Source organism: Gymnoscopelus microlampas, assembly GCF_963454915.1.
Source record: "Gymnoscopelus microlampas genome assembly, chromosome: 14".
Taxonomy (NCBI): domain Eukaryota; kingdom Metazoa; phylum Chordata; class Actinopteri; order Myctophiformes; family Myctophidae; genus Gymnoscopelus; species Gymnoscopelus microlampas.
In genome coordinates this window covers 23,387,373-23,396,912 of record NC_139951.1, presented here as the reverse complement: position 1 = coordinate 23,396,912, position 9,540 = coordinate 23,387,373, and the positions used below count along the sequence as shown (strand labels likewise).

At 40.1% G+C, this 9,540-nt stretch overlaps 2 protein-coding genes across 4 annotated transcripts; both read right to left on the bottom strand.

Annotated features, from left to right (window-relative positions):
- Positions 1–2,583, bottom strand: LOC311059820 (cytochrome c oxidase subunit 6B1-like). 3 transcript variants are annotated; one of them, XM_084077897.1, is made up of 4 exons: positions 2,458–2,583; positions 1,607–1,712; positions 757–857; positions 1–218 (listed from the first exon to the last, which is right to left on the bottom strand). In XM_084077897.1, exons 2-4 carry the CDS (start codon positions 1,710–1,712, stop codon positions 165–167), a joined length of 261 nt encoding a protein of 86 aa, XP_083934023.1. In that variant the 5' UTR covers positions 2,458–2,583; the 3' UTR covers positions 1–164. The 3 variants fall into 3 exon arrangements, with proteins under 3 accessions (XP_083934023.1, XP_083934024.1, XP_083934025.1); XM_084077898.1 differs by having other exon boundaries at positions 1,607–1,772; positions 2,458–2,577; XM_084077899.1 differs by having other exon boundaries at positions 1,607–1,733; positions 2,458–2,542.
- A 1,832-nt stretch (positions 2,584–4,415) lies between these two features.
- Positions 4,416–6,240, bottom strand: LOC311060131 (cytochrome c oxidase subunit 6B1-like; the record flags this gene model as incomplete). Its single annotated transcript, XM_084078260.1, has 3 exons — positions 6,156–6,240; positions 5,305–5,410; positions 4,416–4,555 (listed from the first exon to the last, which is right to left on the bottom strand). The coding sequence occupies exons 2-3, from the start codon at positions 5,408–5,410 to the stop codon at positions 4,416–4,418; spliced, it is 246 nt and encodes an 81-aa protein (XP_083934386.1). The 5' UTR covers positions 6,156–6,240.
- Between the last annotated feature and the right edge of the window lie 3,300 nt (positions 6,241–9,540).

The following is a 9,540-nucleotide window of genomic DNA, read 5'->3' as shown; positions in this document are numbered from 1 at the left end:
TCCATAAATATAATATTTTAATGTGCAGTACAATATATCATCTTTTATAAGTAATGACTATTCAGTTCACTTTCCCAATTCTAGCAGAGCAGCGATGGAAAGTTAGTGAAGGAGTCCAGTGGAATCCTACCACTCACACAACTAGCAGTGAAGACTCTGCTCCTTTAGATCTTCCCTGGGAAGATGCCTTCCTCTCTCTGGTCGTCCCATTTCTGAATCTGCAGAGATAACGGGTACAAAATTACTTCAAGTCTTAATATTGTTAATTTTACAGTTCACTCTTACAGTTCACCTGAATGTTGTCATTTGAATTGATGGGTTTAAAAAAGTGCCATGATTCTTTATTGGAATTTGTTATTTTACAGTAATGTATCAACTATCAGCTCTCAATGGGCCATTGGGTCACACCCACAAGGGGAATAAATTGGATTTTATTTTAGCCCTGTAGAGAAGTTTTAGTAATCGAATTGGCTGTATAGCAATGAGAAATGGAGAACACCCAGTCAAGCCTGTCTCTTAAAGAACCCATGTTGTGGATATAACTCATCTTGCACAATATACACTAATGACACACACTGTCTGGGAGTGTGTTTTTGATTCCCAGGAAGGGAATGCTCATGCAGAGGAACTTGCTTGACCTCTGCCCAACGACAAAGTTAGGCCACATATGTCCAGTCACACAATTGGTTACTATTACAATTCTGGTGGTGAAAATAATTAAGCTGTGGGAGAAGTCCAGAAGTGGGAAGAATTTACCCAGGACATTGGGCAGAGTGACTTGTAGACCCTCTTATACCAATCACAGGGGGCGGTGTCAACTCCTTTGGCATCCAGAGATTTTTGGCAACGGTGATAGTCTAAAAACAGCAATGAATATGAAAACATGAGCGTAAATAACACAAACAAATCAGCCATTCTCCTTCAAAAGCCACTGTGCAATAACTAAGTAAGTTTAATTACTGTAAATAAAACCCAAGAATTTGTCAACTATGATGACCTCCTCACTGCATGTAATAGCGTGATAGCTGAGAGAATGAAGGAGTGCTTATAGTGATTGGTGACTATAGGACAGAGAGGGTGATGATGACAATCAGACCACCTGTCATGAGTGCATGAGTCAGACACACTGCTCTGCTGAACACTAGTGACCTCTGGCTACTACTTTGACAATTATTGCTGGTGTATTGTTTTTTATTTAACACTGAGGCCACCAAACTAACAGATCTAAGAGACCATGGGCTAAGGTAGCCTGGTAAACCATCCCCCTTACGGAAATCTCATTTGCAAATGAGATATCCGGAGGCAGGGGTTTACCAGGCTAGGGCTAAGGAGGAGGGGGTCCAAAGAAATCTGCTCAAATTGGATTGGCCTACCAGCTAAGTGGTCCACATATTTAAAGATCATCATTTGACCTCACCAATTTTAAAATAGTGTCTTTTTTAGGGACTTAAATAATTCTTGTTATGGCTATGCACACTTAACTAACTTTAACTTGCATTACATTTTTAAATCGTCTTCATCAAACAAATAACATGACTATGCAACTTAGCCCAGCTGCCTTGTTTGACTGTGTATCTGGCTGGCACTGTCTGGCTGGCAGTCTTACCCATATAATTCACAAAACAGTTCCTAGTCTGGTTCTGGTTCGGGAATCTGGAGTCGAACGGCGCAGTGCGGTAGTTCTGGAGCTTGGTTTGAATGTCCTCTGCCATCTGTTAACAAACCATTCGTTTCTTACATGATGCAAGATAAGAACAACAGGCAAACTGAAGCTGCGAATGTAAAGGTTCATTTTAGGTCAGCGACAGCACCATGGTGACGAAAGCATCATTATCAGACAGAGAGCAGCAGCAGCGCACGACCTCACGTAGACTATAACTTGAAATAATATTTGACTACTTCCTACTATAGGCTAGCCTACTGTACGGACTGATCTTTAACGATACCGAATATGGATGAAAATTCACCCCGACGGAAAAGCAGAGGATTAATTTAGGCTTTTATGTGGAAGAATGCATCACTCACCTCTGAGATTATTCTGGAAATGTAAATTCACTCTATGATCAAAAACGCATCGTTTTTGATCGAGCGTTTACCTTTTATCTTTTACAAAACACTGAACCGTATTGGTTCTATCCTTGACATAGTCTGCACGTTCTCACTTTCTTTCAAGTAGGCCTATAGGACTACAGCCTGAAGTTTTCTGAATCAATTTGTGTCTGCATGTTGTAGACCTATATCAACTTACTATGTCAATATAATATCAATTCATTGTTAAAAACAAATTGAAATAGCTGTATAGCCTACAATCGCTGCTGGTCAAAGTAAATGCTTTCATTTTCAGATGATAGGCGCTATGCATTGACAGAATATATATATTTTAAAAAAAAGTAAAATCAATAAAAGCTCTTTATTCTTCTAAATTATGAGAAACAATGTCAATAAATGTTAGAATACCTTTGGTGCCGGACGGTCCTAGGTTGATCAAAATGACTTGTAGCAGAGGGAGAAAGTTGCGTGGGGTGCAGATGCTCAATGCGCGTCAGTCAATTGTGCAGCGCGTCCTGCGCGCCTTTTAGCCTAATGACTGCAGTCGTGCATTCCTACCAGAACGGCATGGCGGCCAGCCAGACAGCAGGTCACATTGGAATGAAGAGAAATAAAATAGTTTCCTCAGCACAAGGCAGGACCATAACTAGCTTAAACAAGCGCAAAGGAAATCATGTGCAGTAAATGGGGAAATAATACCACAAAAGCCTGTGTGGTAATGTTTATAAAAAAATAAAAAATAAAATTAAACTTTTTTAATGCACAATGCATATGATACAAAGGCGGAAATAGAGTAGGTAGGGCATAGTTAATCATTAATATAGTCTATAAAGTTAGATAAACAATGTGGCAGCCTAGGCGTAGGCTATGTAAAGATAATGTTCACTTCTTGGATTCAAGATCACCTGTTCCAGGTTTTCTTGTTCAGCATCTAAAGAAGTCCAGGGTAAACTGTTGCGCCTGCTTTGTCCTTTGTTCAGGGTTGACTGGCAGAAACAATAAATAAAACTCGCGCTGCATAAACTTTCTTAGACAGGCACACACATTTTATTTTATTTTATCATGCTTATAAGTGCTCTGTGCTCAAAGTGAAAGGTGCAAAAAAAAGCAGCAAATATTGAATTGATATCTGATAATAAGACGGTAGTTTACTAATTAAACCATCACCTCTGGGCCCTAATCTAAATTCTAAACCAGGAATGTAGGCTACTTTCGAAGAATGACAGCTGCCTGACAGCACCTGTCGCACGGTGACGGGGTCCGCAAGTGAAGCCACTAACTAGTTCATGTCAAGTGATTAGCTCACGTAGCATCTTTCATCTGTTTATTCACTTATAATGTATGGTCTTAAACCGTGATAGATTGGCCATTGGGCTTTGGCACGGTTCTATTCCTTAGATTTGCACATTTCATTAATTCATGGTCATCATGGTCTAACAGAGTGACAGCACTCACAGCAGTGCAGCACTCAGTCATTCCATAATATAATCCCTAGTGAATAATGAAAGCACAGGGATTGTGAGTTGTGACCACCACTGACATTTCCATATTCCGTAATCCATGTCTTAAGGAAGGGGATAATGCTTGGTCAAGTAATCTCTCCATACTGTCCTATTGTTTCTGTACAGGGCATTCAGCAGCAGACAGTCCACCTCGGATTAGACCATCTCGTCAATGTTTTTTCTGCTCCCCCTGAAGTCAGTAGGAACCGGGAGGTGAATGGATGCAAACACGTTCAGTCCGGTCAGCAGAATTGATCGTCCAAAACATCTTAGAGGTAATCGGGAATCCGACTGACTACCTCCCAATGGGGCAGCAGCAGCACCCATTTCCAAAATTCTTTACAAGGAGGGAAATGAATAGGTAATCGCAGACCCTGCTAATCGCTCTGTGCGTCATGGCAAGCGGCACGCTCCATGGTTAAAGTGTAACGCAAGTTACACTCCGTCTGATAGATAGTATGTGGAGCTACGTGACTGTATGCCCGTCCTTCCGCATATTTGTTATTTTACAGTAATGTATCAACTATCAGCTCTCAATGGGCCATTGGGTCACACCCACAAGGGGAATAAATTGGATTTTATTTTAGCCCTGTAGAGAAGTTTTAGTAATCGAATTGGCTGTATAGCAATGAGAAATGGAGAACACCCAGTCAAGCCTGTCTCTTAAAGAACCCATGTTGTGGATATAACTCATCTTGCACAATATACACTAATGACACACACTGTCTGGGAGTGTGTTTTTGATTCCCAGGAAGGGAATGCTCATGCAGAGGAACTTGCTTGACCTCTGCCCAACGACAAAGTTAGGCCACATATGTCCAGTCACACAATTGGTTACTATTACAATTCTGGTGGTGAAAATAATTAAGCTGTGGGAGAAGTCCAGAAGTGGGAAGAATTTACCCAGGACATTGGGCAGAGTGACTTGTAGACCCTCTTATACCAATCACAGGGGGCGGTGTCAACTCCTTTGGCATCCAGAGATTTTTGGCAACGGTGATAGTCTAAAAACAGCAATGAATATGAAAACATGAGCGTAAATAACACAAACAAATCAGCCATTCTCCTTCAAAAGCCACTGTGCAATAACTAAGTAAGTTTAATTACTGTAAATAAAACCCAAGAATTTGTCAACTATGATGACCTCCTCACTGCATGTAATAGCGTGATAGCTGAGAGAATGAAGGAGTGCTTATAGTGATTGGTGACTATAGGACAGAGAGGGTGATGATGACAATCAGACCACCTGTCATGAGTGCATGAGTCAGACACACTGCTCTGCTGAACACTAGTGACCTCTGGCTACTACTTTGACAATTATTGCTGGTGTATTGTTTTTTATTTAACACTGAGGCCACCAAACTAACAGATCTAAGAGACCATGGGCTAAGGTAGCCTGGTAAACCATCCCCCTTACGGAAATCTCATTTGCAAATGAGATATCCGGAGGCAGGGGTTTACCAGGCTAGGGCTAAGGAGGAGGGGGTCCAAAGAAATCTGCTCAAATTGGATTGGCCTACCAGCTAAGTGGTCCACATATTTAAAGATCATCATTTGACCTCACCAATTTTAAAATAGTGTCTTTTTTAGGGACTTAAATAATTCTTGTTATGGCTATGCACACTTAACTAACTTTAACTTGCATTACATTTTTAAATCGTCTTCATCAAACAAATAACATGACTATGCAACTTAGCCCAGCTGCCTTGTTTGACTGTGTATCTGGCTGGCACTGTCTGGCTGGCAGTCTTACCCATATAATTCACAAAACAGTTCCTAGTCTGGTTCTGGTTCGGGAATCTGGAGTCGAACGGCGCAGTGCGGTAGTTCTGGAGCTTGGTTTGAATGTCCTCTGCCATCTGTTAACAAACCATTCGTTTCTTACATGATGCAAGATAAGAACAACAGGCAAACTGAAGCTGCGAATGTAAAGGTTCATTTTAGGTCAGCGACAGCACCATGGTGACGAAAGCATCATTATCAGACAGAGAGCAGCAGCAGCGCACGACCTCACGTAGACTATAACTTGAAATAATATTTGACTACTTCCTACTATAGGCTAGCCTACTGTACGGACTGATCTTTAACGATACCGAATATGGATGAAAATTCACCCCGACGGAAAAGCAGAGGATTAATTTAGGCTTTTATGTGGAAGAATGCATCACTCACCTCTGAGATTATTCTGGAAATGTAAATTCACTCTATGATCAAAAACGCATCGTTTTTGATCGAGCGTTTACCTTTTATCTTTTACAAAACACTGAACCGTATTGGTTCTATCCTTGACATAGTCTGCACGTTCTCACTTTCTTTCAAGTAGGCCTATAGGACTACAGCCTGAAGTTTTCTGAATCAATTTGTGTCTGCATGTTGTAGACCTATATCAACTTACTATGTCAATATAATATCAATTCATTGTTAAAAACAAATTGAAATAGCTGTATAGCCTACAATCGCTGCTGGTCAAAGTAAATGCTTTCATTTTCAGATGATAGGCGCTATGCATTGACAGAATATATATATTTTAAAAAAAAGTAAAATCAATAAAAGCTCTTTATTCTTCTAAATTATGAGAAACAATGTCAATAAATGTTAGAATACCTTTGGTGCCGGACGGTCCTAGGTTGATCAAAATGACTTGTAGCAGAGGGAGAAAGTTGCGTGGGGTGCAGATGCTCAATGCGCGTCAGTCAATTGTGCAGCGCGTCCTGCGCGCCTTTTAGCCTAATGACTGCAGTCGTGCATTCCTACCAGAACGGCATGGCGGCCAGCCAGACAGCAGGTCACATTGGAATGAAGAGAAATAAAATAGTTTCCTCAGCACAAGGCAGGACCATAACTAGCTTAAACAAGCGCAAAGGAAATCATGTGCAGTAAATGGGGAAATAATACCACAAAAGCCTGTGTGGTAATGTTTATAAAAAAATAAAAAATAAAATTAAACTTTTTTAATGCACAATGCATATGATACAAAGGCGGAAATAGAGTAGGTAGGGCATAGTTAATCATTAATATAGTCTATAAAGTTAGATAAACAATGTGGCAGCCTAGGCGTAGGCTATGTAAAGATAATGTTCACTTCTTGGATTCAAGATCACCTGTTCCAGGTTTTCTTGTTCAGCATCTAAAGAAGTCCAGGGTAAACTGTTGCGCCTGCTTTGTCCTTTGTTCAGGGTTGACTGGCAGAAACAATAAATAAAACTCGCGCTGCATAAACTTTCTTAGACAGGCACACACATTTTATTTTATTTTATCATGCTTATAAGTGCTCTGTGCTCAAAGTGAAAGGTGCAAAAAAAAGCAGCAAATATTGAATTGATATCTGATAATAAGACGGTAGTTTACTAATTAAACCATCACCTCTGGGCCCTAATCTAAATTCTAAACCAGGAATGTAGGCTACTTTCGAAGAATGACAGCTGCCTGACAGCACCTGTCGCACGGTGACGGGGTCCGCAAGTGAAGCCACTAACTAGTTCATGTCAAGTGATTAGCTCACGTAGCATCTTTCATCTGTTTATTCACTTATAATGTATGGTCTTAAACCGTGATAGATTGGCCATTGGGCTTTGGCACGGTTCTATTCCTTAGATTTGCACATTTCATTAATTCATGGTCATCATGGTCTAACAGAGTGACAGCACTCACAGCAGTGCAGCACTCAGTCATTCCATAATATAATCCCTAGTGAATAATGAAAGCACAGGGATTGTGAGTTGTGACCACCACTGACATTTCCATATTCCGTAATCCATGTCTTAAGGAAGGGGATAATGCTTGGTCAAGTAATCTCTCCATACTGTCCTATTGTTTCTGTACAGGGCATTCAGCAGCAGACAGTCCACCTCGGATTAGACCATCTCGTCAATGTTTTTTCTGCTCCCCCTGAAGTCAGTAGGAACCGGGAGGTGAATGGATGCAAACACGTTCAGTCCGGTCAGCAGAATTGATCGTCCAAAACATCTTAGAGGTAATCGGGAATCCGACTGACTACCTCCCAATGGGGCAGCAGCAGCACCCATTTCCAAAATTCTTTACAAGGAGGGAAATGAATAGGTAATCGCAGACCCTGCTAATCGCTCTGTGCGTCATGGCAAGCGGCACGCTCCATGGTTAAAGTGTAACGCAAGTTACACTCCGTCTGATAGATAGTATGTGGAGCTACGTGACTGTATGCCCGTCCTCCGCTATTTACAACTGCAGCGACGCCCTGTGCGCATGCCAACAGGTCACAATCACATCACACGCACTACGTATGTTCCATTAAAAACAATTCAGTATGTTATTTAAAAGGATGACTTAGCTCAGTGGCTGACCCACTTCCAGTGGCTGACAGTAGGCTAACGGTCTACATTTACTTGAGAATCTGTACTGTGCTTCAGTAGTCGGATAGGCCTTATGACACATGACACATTTCAAAGACAAATATTGTAGTCTATATTTCTGACTCATAAAAGTCAAAAGTTAGCTAGGCTACTACATTTTTAGGAAGGGAAAAAGTACATTACCACAACTGTGGCTCTTAATTTTCCTCCAATAAAGTATTTCTATTTTAACCATTTAAACCCTATTCAAATATATAATATAGACAATTTTCGGGGAATGTATACATTTTAATACAGCAATGCATTGTTATAAAAAACAAAGTTAAAATTGTAATTTGTACTTTTTAATGTTTTAAATAGTATATACTTTTGAATACTTAAGTATTTTTTTAAAGCAAGTATTCCAGTAGCTTTACTAGCTTACTTTACTTTAATTCAGGGACAAATCCGGCAACTTTCACTTGTAGTTGAGTGTTGAGTAATATTTGACCACAGGTATCGATTCTTTGACTCAAGTATGGGGTTGAGTACTTTGTACACCACTGCCCACTTCGTCCAACTTCTTTGTGCTCTCACATCCTTCAACTAGTTCAAGTTTTTTTTGTCACAAGTTTACAGGTGTAAAAGAGGGTGAAATTATCATACAAGCTCAGACGATTTGCAGCTACACAACATAATCATAATAGATCAATCTAAAGTCCTGTGACTGCCATGATAAAAATTCAATGAATGAATCAGTCTTATAATTTAACATTAGTTTGTTTATTGCCAAAATTCAAACAGAAATCTAGTCAAAACCGAGGGAAAAGACAACTACAGCGTGAGCCTGTTCCACAGGTTCAATATATTAATATATGGCAAAATATATATTAAAAAATACCCCACAAAATGTTAAAAGCATGTTCAAGGGTAAGAAAACAGACCAACCCTTAGAAGGAGCTGTTTAGGCATAACCTAAACAGTTCAGACAGTGTGCATCAAAAGACTTAATTATAGTTACAGCATCTTGGATTAAGGAAGTACCTTATGTCCTCTAATCTACAGTACCCTCTAAAACAGTATAAGGCTACCATTTCTCTGAATGTAAAATCCATTAAAAAAAATACATGCTTCAACTCGAAACAATGATAAACCTCTGGTACCATATACCAACAATCAGTTAACATTTACTACCATCTAATTTCAATAGGTCTATAAAGTCCCAGGACACCCGAAATAAAACTATAGCCCTTATTTGTGTACTTGTGCAAGTCGGCCAGAACACCCATGACCAAAATTTGCATTTTAAAACAAAATGTGAGACCCCAGAGGGTTAAGGGTGTTGTAACTTAAAACACACATAAACAGTGACACTGTGTACTGGCATGATTTGGCTGCCTTTTAAAGCATAGTGCAACTATCTGTTGCATAGATCCATATATTCATATTATTCCAGCTCTCAGAGACACCTGTTGCCAACAGAGCATTTACGCTCAAAAGTGCAAGGAAACAATAAAGCAAGTCAAGTCATCTCAATGAATGATGTACAGTAACAGTAAGAGAACAGCAGTCGGTGTAGTTGGATTGTCAGAAGGCAGTCTGAACGCTGACACCATAGCAGGGTGTCGTCTAGCGTTGCAAACAGTAGATAAGGTTGACCTTAAAACAGCATGTCTACATTC